The sequence below is a fragment of the Tenrec ecaudatus genome, chromosome 10 (genome assembly GCF_050624435.1).
Source record: "Tenrec ecaudatus isolate mTenEca1 chromosome 10, mTenEca1.hap1, whole genome shotgun sequence".
Lineage (NCBI taxonomy): Eukaryota > Metazoa > Chordata > Mammalia > Afrosoricida > Tenrecidae > Tenrec > Tenrec ecaudatus.
In genome coordinates this window covers 99148632-99163917 of record NC_134539.1, presented here as the reverse complement: position 1 = coordinate 99163917, position 15286 = coordinate 99148632, and the positions used below count along the sequence as shown (strand labels likewise).

Genomic DNA, 15286 nt, shown 5'->3' with positions numbered 1-15286 from the left:
ACCTCTCTGACCCTAGTCCAGGGATATGAATAGAATTGCTATCAGAGAAGAGCATTATAAAGCCAATTATGACAGATGGAGTCATGTAAAAATGAAACAACTTATCATTTGATAGTCTTTTTGATCCATTTAAAAGTTGTCTCATTTTAAAATATTTTCTGCTTTCTTTCCTAATTCAGGGTTTTTTTCTGTGTTTTATTATTGTTGTTGGTCTTTTATTCGTTTGTTTGCTTCCTATTGTGTTTGGTATGATTTTCAGTATAAGAAATGCAGGATAAGTAAATCTATAGAGACAGTAGACTAGGGGCATGGAAGGGGAGATTTGGGGGAAATTGAGAGCTAACAACAATGCATATGAGAAAGAAGAAATGTCTCTAAAATTGTGGTGATGCTTGCATAACTCTTCTTAATATGGTTAAACTGCTAAATTGTATGGTCAGTCCCTCACAGAAGGGCCACAGAAGGGATGTTAATTCCAGGATGCTGTATAGCATTGATAAAACATACAACTATCCGCTAGTTCTTTAGTATTTCTTCCCCTCACTATTCTGGTTCTTGTCTTACCTCATTAACCCAGGTAGACACAAGTATGCTTGTAATGAAAATGCATCAGCTCTTCCCTGGCTTTCCGTATTCACTCTCCAGCTTTCACATGTGTAAGAGGCAGCGGAATGATGAGCCATGATTCCGTTCGTTTAATAACTGCTGTTCTCCAACACTCCCAGAGTTGCTACTCCCCTGAGTCATTACTTTTGTTGAAAGGAAGACAGAAGTGGTGCCTTCAAAAGGTGATGTTGGGGTAAATATTGAGTATGTTACGGTCTGCCAAGAGAATGAGCAAACATCTTAGACGAACCACACCAGAAGACTCCTTAAAAAGTTTCTCTCTGTTTCATTTTGTCATTGTTGGTAGCCTTCTTGACTCGGTTATGTATTTTCTATGTTTTTCAGAATATAAATCCCAGGATAGGGGAATCTATAGAGACAATAACTAGAATAAGAGGTCCTGTGGGGTATGGAGGGAGAGGTGGGGGGCAGGATAAGAGGGAGCTGATATCAAGGAGCTCAGGAAGGAAGAACATATTTTGAAAATGACTGTGGAAGTGATTGTACAACACTGCTTTACATGATTGAACTATAGAATTATATGATAGCTGGATTCGCTAATAAAATAGTTTGATTTTAAAAAATGAAATAGAATACATAAATATTGATGTCCTAAGCATTAGTGAGCTGAAATGTCCTTATATTGACCGTTATGAATTGGGCAAACATATGGTCTATTATTCAGGGGATGACAAATTGAAGAGGCATAGCATTATGTTCATTGTACAAAAGAAATTCCCGGTTCTCCCCTGAAGTAAAATGCTAACAATGGCAGGATGATGTCCATGCAACTACAGGAAGACCAGATAACTTGACTATTATTCAAATGTCAGGGCCAACTACTAATGCCAAATATGAAAACACTGTAGATTTTTACTAACTTCTGTAGTCTGAAATGGGTTAGACATACAATCAAGATGCATTTATAATTACTGACAATTGGAATGAGACAGAGGGTTGGTAGCTGAAAAATATGTCCTTGATGATGGAATGATGGTGAAGCTCTCATGGCAGGATTTTTCAAGACCCAGGACTTATTCATAAAAAAAGGCCTTTAAACAACAACAACAACAAATGGGACCATACATTTGAATCTCACCAGATAGAATACCCAGGTATCAAGTTGACTAAAACTATGGAAATACACTATGGAAAAGCATCAGGCAGAATTAGGTCAGGGTTCAACTACAGATCATCAATTGCTCATCTGAAAGTTCAAGTTGAAGCTGAAGGAAATGAAAAGAAACCCAGAAAAGACAAAGACCATAAGTACATCCCATGTGAAATGAGAAATCATCTCAAGAACAGATGTGACTCATTGAATATGCATGACTGAAGACCAGATGTGGGTGGCATCAAGGACATCATACATGAATAAAGCAAATGGCCATTCAAAAAGACAGGAAAGAAAGATGAGGCCAAAATGGTTGAAGGAGGTTCTGAAACTTGCTGTTGACCAGAATAGCCAAGGAAATGGGAGAAAGGATGAAGTAATGAGCTGTAAAGATGTCAGTGGTGCCTCAAGAAGACAAAGTAGAGAATCAAAATGAAGTGTGCAAGACCTTTCATTAAAAAACAAAAGAGAAGAGCAGGCTTAACATTTCTCAGGCCGAAAGAACTTTAGAAAAAATCCAACTCTTTAACTACAATATTGAAGAGCTCTGTGGTAAAAAAATTGACCTCCACAGGGAAGATTGAAAAAAAGATGTAAGGAATAAAGAGTCATGTACCAAAAAGAATTGGTTGACATTCAAACACTTCAAGAGATGGCATATGGTCAAGAACCAATGGTACTGAAGGACAAAGTACAAGTTCACGGAAAGCATTGGCAAAACACAAGGCTCTAGGAACTGATGAAATATCAATTGAAATAGTTCCACAAATGAATGAAATGCCAGAAGCACTCACTCCTCTATGGCAGAAAAGAATTGGAAGATTGCTACCAGGCCAACTTACTGAAAGAGATTCACATTTGTGACCATCTAAGGAAAAGTGATATAGCAGAATATGGAAATTATCACACAGCATAATACATATCATAACCAAGTAAAACTGTGCTGAAGATCACTTAGAAATAGCTGCAGCAGGAAACTATAAGAGATGAACTCAGAAGAGGACATGGAATAAAAGATACCATTGCTGATGTCAGATGGCCCTTGGCCAAACCAAGAATACCAGAAAGATGTTTATTGTGTTTTAATAACTCTGCAGAAGCATTCGACTATGTGGATAACAAATTATGGATAATATTTCAAAGAACGGAAATTTCAGAACACATTCATTGTACTTATGCAAAATGTGTGCATAGACCAGAGTGCATTTTTTTTTTCAAACGAAGCCAGAAGATACTGTGTGGTTTAAAATCAGGAAAGTTGTGCCTCAGCATTTTCCCCTTTGATCGCCTTTATGCAATCTGTTTACTGTCCACATAATCTAAGAAACTGGGCTATGTGCAGAAGAATGAGGCACCAGGATTGTAGGATGGCTCATTAACAACCTGAGATATGGAGATGACATGATCTTGCTTGCCGAAATCAAGAAGGGCCTGAAGTACTTTCTGAGGAAAATCAGACCACAGTCTTCACTGTGGATTACAACTCAATGTCAAGGAAAATCACTTTATATGATAGAGAGAAAAGATTGAAGTTGTCAAGGATGTCATCTAGCTTGGATCTACAATCAATATCCGTGGAAGCAGCAGTCAAGAAATCAAGCCAAAAAAAAAAAGAAAAGAAATCAAGCCAATGGATTTATTGTATTGAGCAAAACTACTGCCAAAGACCCTTAACTTAAAAAGCAAAAATGTCACTGTGATGTTAACCTGGCTCAGCCATGATTCTGTGTGTCAACCTGAGCTATGATTGTGTGTCAACTTGGCTCAGCTATGACTCTCTGGTTTTGCTGTAATTAGGAAGTCATCTAGCACCATCGTCCATATGCATGGTGCTGGTGAAGAATTTTGAAAGTGTCATGGGCCACCAGAAGAACCAACAAATCTATCTTGGAAAAAGTACAGGGAGAATGATCCTTAAAAGTAAGGATGGGTAGGCTTCATCTCATGCACTTTGGACACATTATCAGGAGAGACCAGTCCCTGGAAAAGAACACCATACATGGTAAAGAACATCATAGGAGGGGCAGTGAAAGAGAAAGACCCTTGAGAAGATGGACTTACAAAGTAGCTGCAAAGATCGACTTGGACATAACAATTGTGAGACTGTCACAGGAAATGGTTGTTATTTTGTTCTGTTGTAAATAGGGCCACTATTGAGTGGAAACTGACTTGACAGCACTTACAACAGGTAGTCATCCCCAATGATGAGATCTGATATAATGTAATCGTGTCTACAATGAGATCTACCATGAGCAGCCCGTCAGTTGAAAGTTGAGTTTTTGGGGAGTGTGGGCTACACCAAATACAAGGGAGCTCCAGAAAATTTGTGGAAAAATAAAATGAAAAAAAATTAGATGGCTAAATTAATGATGCTATCAATAGAATCATGTTATATCCCAGGAGGATGATTTCTGATGTTCTCTATGATAAAATTATATCTCTAAAATGAACAAGAGACATATATAAACTATGGATACATGAAAGGATTGGGTTTAAAATGTAATTCCAGCCCCATTCTAAGAACAATGAGTTCTTATGACATGACCCATCTCGATACTCACCCTCACAAAGAAATCACTGAAGAAATGAGTACTACAGCAAAATGTGAAGCCAGGTGCCCAGCTATCAGAATAGCATCTAGGGTTTTAAAAACTTGTTTTAAAACAAGCAGCCATTTAAGTGAGGTGTTAACTAAGTCTACATGGAAGAAGTACACCAGCCCGTGTGAAGTTGTCAAGGACTTCATCTAGCTTGAAGAATGAGGAGGCATCAGGACTGTAGGAAGGCGGTGGGTGACGGTGGAAGCCTAAAATCCATTTGCAGGATCCCCGCACGGATTAAGCCTGCAGTGAAGCCCCTGTGACCACAGTCCATGGCTGCGGATAGCCTCTCTGTCAGACAAAGCACTGTCAAGTTGATGATGACAAAATGTAATGTCTTTTGATTTCCCTTTAAACTGTTTTTCAGTTTTTATTTTCTGCTTGTTTTTCAATTGAGGTTTTTCTCCGTTTTGTCATTTATTTTTTGGTTTTGTATATGAATCCAGGTTAGGTAAGTCTAGACAGTTTACTGGATTAATAATTTACCTAGGGGCACCTAGGGGCACGGCAAGGAAAGTTGAGGGGAAATGGGCAGCTAACAAGTATGAGAAGAAAATGTTTTGAAATTGATTGTGGTGATTGTACAACTCAGTATGATTGAATGATTAAGTTGTGATATATGTTATATGCCAATAAAACTATTTTTAAAAAAGTAAAAGATATTAGCATGTTCTCATCCGTGTTCTGGAGCATGCTCAACACGTAAGGCCTTTCTAGCAAAGGTAGCTAGCTAGCTTTTTGCTAGCTCTTGAGCCTGCATCCACCTTTCATCACCAATCTCCACTTCTGGAGACGTGAGCTACAGCCCATCCTCTTACCTGTTGATCAGCTTCATCAGCCTCAACATTGTGAGACAGCTGTCTACCATGACTTGCCAATCTTGGGGCTATCAGCTCTGCATCCAGTTTTGGAAAGTTTTTCTTGGCAGGCTGCACTACTTGGGGAAGTCACACTGATGTCTGACCCATGGACCTGAGACTCATCAGCCTTTAAAACTGGTCAGGCATTTCCTTGAGTAAATATCTTCTTTCTCGCTCTCTCATACATACATACATACATACATACATACATACATACATACATACATACATACATGTATATGACTCATTGGTTTTGCTTCTTTAGAGAACCCAGCTTAAGATGGTCATCTTGAGGACTGTGGTACACTGACCCAAACCCTAGTATTTGCAGTCACCTCACATGCCTGCCAAAGCTGGACAATGTGTACAGACTGAAGAATTGAACATTGTAAACTGTGGTACTGGGGAAGAATATTGAATATACCAGGGATCGTCAGAGGAACCAACAAATCTGTCTTTGAAGTACGAGAATGTTCCTTAGGTGTGAAAATGCCAAGATTCTGCCTCACATATTTTCAACATTTATCTTGGGGGACCAGTCCCTGGAGGACATTATGCTTGGTACAGAGTCAGCAAAAAAAGAGAGAGACTCTCAACAAGACAGTGACATGTTAGCAAGAGGCTCAATGACTTGCAGATGCGACAGGACTAGGCCGTGTTCTGCTCTGTCGTCACTGGGTTGCTGTTAATTAGAGCCACTCAGTGGCACCTAGCAAACAATAAGCCGCTGGCTTTAAAAATGAGAAAAAGGCCCGTGAGCAAAGGAACAAAGCTCTAGAAGCTGAAAAAGGCTTGGAAACAGATTCGTCTCTAGAGCCTCCCAAGAAGGTACGGCCCTGCCGGCACCTTGGTTTTGGGCAAGTGAAACGGATGTTGGACCTCAGCTCTCCAAAACTGTACACGTAACTGCGAGGTCATTTGTTACAGCAGCCGTACAGTCAGAACCACCGTACGTGCTTCTAGTACACACGCACAATACTGTTGGCTACAGAGCCGAACAACACACGTCACAGCCAGAGCCAACTCAATGGTCCCTAGCAGCAATCTTGGTAATCACCTCCTGGTAATCACCATTTACACTTAGGATGACTAGTATTTCTTTGTGTTTGAGGCTTGAGCCAAAGTTTTCTTCACTTGAACAGTTCCCATTTGCCATCTAGGATGTGTTCTGCAAGTAAGTTTTAGTATGTGTCAACTGAGCTACTTAAACATGTCTGACTCTTCTAAAGGGAGCCAAGGGCTAGTTCATTCACCTCCCGTGGTTCACGGGCCCTGCTTTGGTAAGAGCCACCAGGTGAGCACATGACCTCTTTGGAAGCGATGTGAATCAGTTGCTGATGATTTTTTTCATTTTCAAAAGAAGACTATATACCTAAAACTCCCAATATGATAAGTGTTCTGGACAAAAAAAATTGTCCAAAGTTTATTTACACAGCAGATGAACAGGAAAAAGTTTTCATGAGCTTATTTCATTGTTTTACTATTTAAGTTACATAGGTAAGACATGACTACATTATCTGTTTTAAAAAAATTAAACAACAGGCAAAGCTAAATGAAGTCCTTGCTAAGAACTATACTTACCACCAACCCCTCAATCCCTTGGTTCGTTTTGTTTCTTAATTTCAACAATAGGCATATTATCCAAAATCGACTTGATGGCAGAGAGTGCGGAGCCCTGACGGCACAGTGGTAACGCGCTGGGCTGCTAACCACAAGGTCAGCCGTTTGAAACCACCACCCGCTCCGGGAGAAAGACGAGGCTTTCTACCTTCATAGAGAGTCACAGCTTCAGAAACCCAAAGGGCAGTTCTACCCCATCCTACAGGCTCACTATGAGTCGGCATCAACTGGATGGCAGTAAGCTGGGTCTTGAGTGACATTTTAGAACAGTTTATGAACAATGAAGCCATTTTTTAGGCAGGCACAAACATAAAGCAATGGGATTGAGAATTATTGGGTGGGGGGTGTCTTGTAGAAGAGTGCAAATGCAAAAACGAAGTGATTCTCTTTTTACAAAGGTTTTATTAAACAAAACACATTAGACTGAACATGGAAAGATGTTTCTTACTTGTAACTCATCATTCTGTTTGGCACTCTGCCTTTCCCTTCCAATAGCATTTTATCGGGATAGACATGAACCGTGCCAAAAGCTTGGCTGTCCGGCGCTGTTTCAATGACCCCTTCCAGACTGATGTGATGCACGCCAAAAGGATCTTTTGCATACCCACCATCGTGAGTGTGCCCCGCGAAGAAGCACACCACACACTTGTGGGACCAGATGACACTGAGGGCATCTCTGTAATTCCACGCAAGGCACACGCTGTCAGAGGATTCTGGGTAGACGGGAAGATGGCCTGTTAGAGACAAAGAGAGTTTGGAAACAATTCATGAAGGGCACTTCCATCAAATAGCTAAAGCCAGTATTCAGAAAACAATTGTACGCTGTTACTCCAATGTCCAGATGGAACCCAACCTCACGGACTTTCTCAGATAAGCATGTTATGTGTCTAGAAAGATGTCAGAGTAAAGAAAAGAGCAGGTTAGGGAAGAGGCCACGATTGTATGTCATTTATAGACTTGGTGCCTTGGAGATGGTTCACGCCTCTTTAAATAGGTTCTTCTTCAAAACATCTCCGTGACATGGAGCTAGTGATGTCCACTGCACGTGAGATGAGAAGGCATGTTGATTCTAGGACCATAGTAAATATGTGCAGGCACAGTCAAGACACCTTTAATTCCTGATGCCCACATACATCTCAGGCCTCCGTCTCCACTCCAAAGGACAGGTTCTGCAGCTCACTGGTCTTTGCTTCTGCCCAATAAACCCCTTTTCTTTTTTCTACTATTTCTAATTTAAGCATGAATTTGCTTACTATTAGTGTGTAACCTAAGTTTGAAAAACATCAGCAGCTTACAGACCAGTGAAGCAAGAGAAAGAGTCAAAATGTCTTACTAGTCACACATCTACGACCACCCTTCCGGTTGCAAGAAGAGCTGAGAGTCCCAAGGGGCTCTGGAACTCCCCAGGACCTAGAAGCCACTATTGGACTCAGGGGTCAGGCCTCTGCAGCACGGGACAGTTCGTCGCTCGCTCCTCCTTAAAACACTTGGATGCCATGATACCAGGCTCTCCTGGTTTTCCATTGAAGTCAATGGCCCCTAATTCTCAATCTCCTTTGCTGGTTTCACCTCATCTCCCCAGTTGTGCTATCAAGAAGGCCCTTGGACTTTTCGCCTGTCTTTTCACGCTTAATGCCTGGGTGATCTCCCCTTAGTGCTTGACATAGCTTCACAGATCACCGACCCTCTTTCCACTCCCACATTTAGAGATCTAATCCAATTTCCATACTGAATTTCAGATCAGCCTGTCTAAGCTGTCTACTCAGCATCTCTGCTCGTGTCTAAGAGGCTTCTGATGTCTGATACCACGCTAATCAAGTATATTCTAATCCACAATGACCTTTTACGGAGTGTCCAAGATTGTAAATCTTAAAAGAAGCAGACACCCTCATCTTCCTCCCACGGAGCAGCCGGTAGACTTGAATCGCTGACCTTGTAGTTAGTAGCCCAATGCCTAATCTACTGTCCCACTAGGGATCTGATATTTAAATTATAGGCTTCTAAAACGGAATATATCCAACTGTGAACTCCTCCCTTCAAAGCTCTCTTCTTCTGTAACATCCCTCAGTTTTGTTCATTGTAATTCTATCCTTCCAATTACATAACTGAAACTTAGGAAGGAGGCAACCTGGCGTCTGCATAGCAAGTGGATAGTTTAAAAAGCAAGCACATCGTATGCATGGATTGTGATAAGAGCTCTAGGATCCCCCAATAAATCGAAAAAAAAATCAAGCATAAATTGCGAACATTTCTAAAACATATTGTAAACTTTGCTACAAGGAAACCTCACACAATCAATTGTTAATGATCCAGTTTCTTAACTTACAAACAAATGGGAGACAGAACAGAAGAGATACTTACATGGGAAGGTGCTCTGACAACAGAAAAAAATACAAGGGGAGAATATGAGCTCGAGTGGGAAGGGGGATGAGTAGGGATAAAATACAGATTCGAGGCTCACTTCTGTCAGTGGCTGCAGGAGTGTAGCTATGGGGCTCAATCTCTGGTCCCTTAACTTTAAACACGAGGGTTTGGCTACATGATGCCTATGCTGCTTTTTGCTCTAGTATTTTCTAAAGTAAATGGTCAGGGCCTAGAGGTGGCAAACTAAAAAGCAACATATAAGTTTTTGAGATCCTCTGTCAGAACCAAATAGTGTACATACATTCCAATAATTGGGGAGGGACCCTGATATTTTGCAAACTTTGCATGACATTTAATATTCCAAAGACAGCAGAAACATTCCAACTCCATCTGTATATCTTTCCGCTATGATTTCAAGATTAATACATAAAAACCGCATTTAAACACAGAAACATAATGTTACATTATCCACCACCTGAAGAGTCTTGCCATTCTCTCTAATTCATTTCACAAGGATGACTGCATTTTCTGCGACACTGAGACAAACTTAGCCCAGAGGTTCCTAGAGCTTACATGAGGGGCTTCCAAAAGTTCATGGCAAAGTGAAATCAAAAGAGTCTAGAATTTTCCATGAATTTCTGAAGCCCCCTCATGTAAACAGAGGTCAGGATGGCAGCCAGTCCCTGTGACTCTGCTCACCCATTATGCCACATGAGATGTAGAACCCTGGCTTTCACCTCAGGCCCAAACTACATATATACCACTGAAGTCAGAGTATGTGTGTGTGTGTGTGTGTGTGTGTGTGTGTGTGTATATCTATATATTAGCACCTCGGAATCCTATAATCTCTGCTGGCACTATGTCATCCAAACACGAGTCTGCATGAAAACAACACACATCTCCATTCTCCACAGACTTACTGTAGACAGTTAGAAAGCAGAATGTGCTCCCTGGTGGCTGAGCCCGTGGCCCTCCTCCCTGCTGATGCGGGTTCCCCATCTACCTCAGCAGTGGTTAGCTGAGTGGTGGCAAAGTTCCTAAGCCTCAGTGCTTGAGTTGGGCTTGAATGGAATTTTTGATTTAAAAATCAGTACATTAGTTGATGTTGTTTGGGAAAATTCTACTTTGAATCATAAAAGGTCAATTTAAGCCTTCTAACACAGTTACTGGAGTCTTCTGGCTTACTTAAATAGTTGATACTATTAAATGATGCTTTTATGTAAATACCATTTTTAAATTCACTACTCATACGTAATATAAAGCAAACAAAATGTGCAGATGGAGTAGGGATAACGCACGGCAAGATGTTCTTGTTACTTTACAATGCTTTAATGAGTCAACCTTAAATGGTAATCTGAAATTCAGGATGTTTCTCAATAAAAATTCTCATTAAGCATCCATGTTATAGAAAGGGGACATCACAATATAATTAAGAAGACCTAACTTTTCTCATTCCCTAAAATGCTGGCTGGTGTAATCAGATTCGTTATTGAAGTACTTACTCACAATCACCACTTTTTCTTGGTTTGTGTCCGAGAACGTAAGAACTTCATTCAGCCAGCTCAGTTGTTCTTGGCTGAATCCTCCATTAAACTGGACAAACTGGGGTTCAGACAGACCTGAAATAGACTGAGAAAGTCACACCCACCAAATCCCATTTCTTCCCCTCTTTTCCAGTCAGGCTGAGCCACATGGACTCTTCCCTTGGTGGGATTGGCAGAAACCTTGTATTAAAGACCAAATAGCTTATGATAAGAAATTATAGGAGTTTTAAAGCAATATATAGACCATGATTGACCTTAGTCCTAGAAATGACATTCTGCCGCTTCCCATTCCATATATTTTAAATAAAATACAGCTTCCTTCCTGTGCCAACAAGGACCTAGCTCCATGTCTACTCCCTCAGATCATCTATGTTCTTTAAAAATACCACAGGCCTGTCAGGGACTTGACAATTGTTTAAGCTAACTGCCCCCGGTCAATTCTGACCTATAGCTTCCCTGTACAATGGCGCAGAACTGCCTCTTAGTGCTTCCAAGGGTGTAATCTTTTTGGAAGCAGACTGTCCATCTTCCTCCCATGGAGCTGGTAGATTTGAACTGCTGACCTTTAGGTTAGCAACAGAGTGCTTAACCACTGGGCTACTGGGCTGCCACACTCTGCCCCAGTTCTTTCCACAGATGGCTGCCCCTTGTCATCCGGGTCTCAGCATAAATGTTTGCTTCCTTAGAGACACGCTCCTGACCACCTGTTCAAGAACAGGAATCCCAGCCCTTTCTTACCGCACCAGCCTGCTTTATTTTCCGACTAGCACTTATCACTTAGGGAACCCAGTCCTGGTCTTATTTTGTAGGTTCTCTGTCCTGTTCACTACCGCTTATTTCCCCCACTTCATCCATGAAATAGGAATATTTTTAATAACGATAAACAACTAATCCTAGAAAAAAATGCCTAGCTGAGAGTAAGCGTTCAAAAACAAACAACCAAAACTCACTGCCATCAGGTCAATTCTCACAGCGATTCTGTAGGACAGAGTTGAACTTACCCTCTGGGTTTGTAAGGTAGTAAATCTTTAGGGGAGCCAAAAGCCTCATCTTTCTCCTGCGCTGGGTGGGTTTGAACTACTGATCTTGTGGTTTATCAGCCTGACTTGTAAACCACTATGCCACCAGGGCTCCATGCACATTCGCGTAGCTTCAATTAATCAAATAAATTTGCGTAACATCAGTCTAGTGCGAAATCCTGACCCTGAACAACAACAGTATACTTTTACCCTAATCGTGCCTCTTCCTGCTGAATAAAAGGCAGTTGAAGAACTTAAAGGCAATGTACTAGGTTCTCAGCTCAAAGGAGTAACTCACCTTGAGGACTGTTCAACTCCTCATCAAAGGAGTAACTCACCTTGAGGGCTGTTCAACTCCTCATTTGGATTGTGCTCCTTCAGTACCCTCAGACATTGCTGGTATTTGGGGGAAGATGGGTCCAGACCCAAGACGCTCACGTCATATGCGTCAAGTAAAATGAACCGGAACGTAGGGAACGGTACAAAATGATAAGCATAATAGTTCTCTGAAGGGATTGTCTCAGGATGATGTTCAATCTGGTCTTCTAGATACTTGGTGTTAAGTTTGGAGCTTGTTAAGTAGTCTTTACTGAAGTTATAAAGTTCGTGATTCCCCCAGGCATGGTGAATTGGAACTTTAAGCATTTTGAATGTGTCCATAACAAGTTCCAGGGACTTTTCCGATGTTTGATGCTGTGCATTGTACCCATCGATGAGATCTCCAAGCTGAAGTACAAAGCAGGGCACATGGCCTTCTCTGGTCCAGTCGTCAATAGCCCCCTGCAAATGAAGCAGACTGTGTCTGTAGTATCTCTTCCGGGTTCCGAAGAAGTTGAAGCCGTCCTCTAAGTCCGCATACTGAATGTCTGCTATAACTCCGAAGGAGAAGAGGGGTTGGGAGCCCTCACTGAGGGGCCCAGGATCCGAATGATCGTCCATCACCTCCAAGCAGCTTTCTGGTCCACGCAAGAAGAATGAGAAAAGTACATTATAAACATCCCAATCTTTTCATTACCGACCACTTTCAGTATCCAGAAAAGTGCACAGGCTTTGGGTCATCATAGGTCCAAATTACCATGCCTTTCCAACACTTCCATTTGTTTATCTAGAAAAGCAGCAGCAACCTTTACCCTTCAGGAGAGTAACAATTCACAAAGAAGTATCTTCATCCTATTAAAGAACAGATGCGCTAATGGTAGTAAAGCCATTCAAATGTGGAATCATTTCTAAATTTGACAAAATATGCACAAATTCTAACTGGGACTAAACACACACACGCTGCAACGATCCTATCAAAGCTTCAAGGTTTATTGAAGGTTGAATGTTACACTAGCTCCTTCTCCTAAGGTAGGTCCCCAGTGTGGGTGACTTTCTATCAGGCGAAGTATTGGCTCTCTTTGCTGGGGGGAGGGTGCTTAAAAGGCAGCAATGAAGCTGTGAAAGGAGGAGGGGGAAGAATTATACTTTTTACTCAAATCTATAGATGTATTTTGAGAGGAATTATTTTCATTTTTTTAACTGGCACAAAATTGTAATGCTAATGTGATTACTGTCATTACTGCGAGCAGTGGTTCTGGGTTAACAGTTGACTTCTAAGTTTAACTTTTTCTTCAAACTGAATGCGAACTCCTCTGCCCTCACTACTGAATCAGGAATACTTATTCTTCTCACCAATCGTCTGCCTTGCATTGTGACTCTGAAAAGCATGAGACTTAAACCCACTCCACGAAAAAGGAACCCCCCCATGTTATTATTTTGTTAGTACTTACATGCAAATTCATAAACAGTTCTTAAAAGAGCCAAGAACATTATGAATTAAAACAAAATGAAAGACCTAGATCCTGAAGATGGGCTACTTTTCATGAAAAAGATTACAGTACAAACTGTCACTACAACTTTGAAATGATTATTAAAACTTAATTGTTTCTAAGGATTCCTTGGGACGTTCTAAAATTAATTTAGATAGCTCATTTCTGGTCGTTTGCCCAATCCTCAACCCTCTGCAGACCCTGAAACCGAATGCAAGCAAGTGCTCGTTCATCAGAGACGGCAACAAAAAAAATCAGGCATCAGTTTTCCTTACCTGAGAATGAGAGCCCTCGAGCCCTGGTGGTGCTGTGTGTTAGAAGTTGGCTGCCAACTACAAGGTCTGGGGTTAAAACTCACCAACTGCTTCCTGCAAGAAAGATGAGGCTAAGAAACTCGGTTTGAGTCAGAACCCATTCAATGGCAAAGGATTTGGTTTGGGTTTGGTTTTCATCCTGCAACTACTGTCACTAATGATAGACTTTCTATCTGGCCTGCCCAATTAAACGCTTTAGCTTACTCTCCTTTTCACATTAATCTGGTTGAATAAAAACTCAAACCCATTGCCATTGGATTGAGCAACCCTATAAACCAAAAATTGCCCCACGCGGTTTTCCAAGCCAATAAGTCTTGACAGAAGCAGATCGACACGTCTTTCTACTTTGAAGCAACTGGTAGTTTCCAAGTCAACCATCTGGTTAGCAGCTGGGCTCTTTACACAGTGCACTGCCTTGTTGGGTCTAAGTAGCCCGACAATAGCACCAGAAAAGACACACAAGTGCTGAATTAATGAAAAGAGCATGGGTGTGCTCACCACTATTCTGATTGTTCTCTATTTGCTCACATCTTCCTTCAGGCCCCATGTGAAAGCACACTTGGGTAAATAGTGGGAGAAAGGAGATAATCGGATCTCCAAGGTCAAGAACGCAAGATACAATGATGAGAAACGCAACATTCACTGCGTCAGAGGAAAGCCCACGGTGCTGTTAGGTTGTGTGTGTTTGTGTGTGCGCGCACACTGATATGTATGTATGTATGATTCCAGGACAGATTAACACGATGATCAAACAAAATAATAATAAGTTAGCAAGTCCATTACAAAGCAATTAGCAATTAGCTTAAGGGAAAACGGTTTCTGGGAATGCTTTTGTTCCCTGCCACAGGTGCTGTTCATTTTTACCCTTACACCAGGTTTAAGGGCTTTACCACCACAAGATAATATGTACTATGGGTTTTCTAGAGGGAATTTAGTCCCAATTAATTTGATCTTCTCTCCAGTGGACAGTTGTTATTTTTGCCTACCCAACATTCATTTCCCGTTCTTTTGGGCACGGCAGGCTGACTTCCCTTTTGGCATCTACCCAATTCCTCATTCTCAGTCCATGTGCTTTGACCTCCTGGCTGGGGAGGAGGAACAGCAGAAACCTGGCCTGTTATGAAAGCGCCAGGCCCCAGACCAGCAGGCACATACCCACCAGGGGTCAGTAAGCAGCAGGCTGGGGACTGTTAAACAAAAGTGGGAGCCCTGCTTACGAATTCAGCTGTAAACCAAAACACCAGCTCTTCAAAACCTCTAGCCATGAGAGAAAGAGGAGGTTTTCCATTCCCGTAAAGAGCTGCTGCCTCAGAAATCCACAGGGGCTGTTCGACCCTGTCCTATGGAGTTGCTATGAGTCAGAACTAACTCGATGGCAGAGTTTGGGTTGATTAGTGAAACCGTTGGAGTGCCCCCTGCTAAGTGGGTAACCAACAC

At 41.5% G+C, this 15286-nt stretch overlaps 1 protein-coding gene across 4 annotated transcripts in view; it reads right to left on the bottom strand.

The window, feature by feature from the left end:
• Positions 1–7182: 7182 nt before the first annotated feature.
• ADPRM (ADP-ribose/CDP-alcohol diphosphatase, manganese dependent) overlaps positions 7183–15286 on the bottom strand; it is a 13130-nt gene continuing 5026 nt past the window's right edge. For 2 of the 4 annotated variants that reach the window (XM_075561060.1, XM_075561062.1), the window contains 4 exons: positions 13811–13903; positions 12066–12897; positions 10667–10783; positions 7183–7534 (listed from right to left, as the gene is read on the bottom strand). In XM_075561060.1, the coding sequence (XP_075417175.1) occupies positions 7245–7534; positions 10667–10783; positions 12066–12666 (1008 nt within the window). In that variant the 5' untranslated portion in view covers positions 12667–12897; positions 13811–13903 and the 3' untranslated portion in view covers positions 7183–7244. The remainder of the gene's footprint in view (positions 7535–10666; positions 10784–12065; positions 12898–13810; positions 13904–15286) is intronic. The other 2 variants (XM_075561061.1, XM_075561063.1) reach the window with 1 other exon arrangement.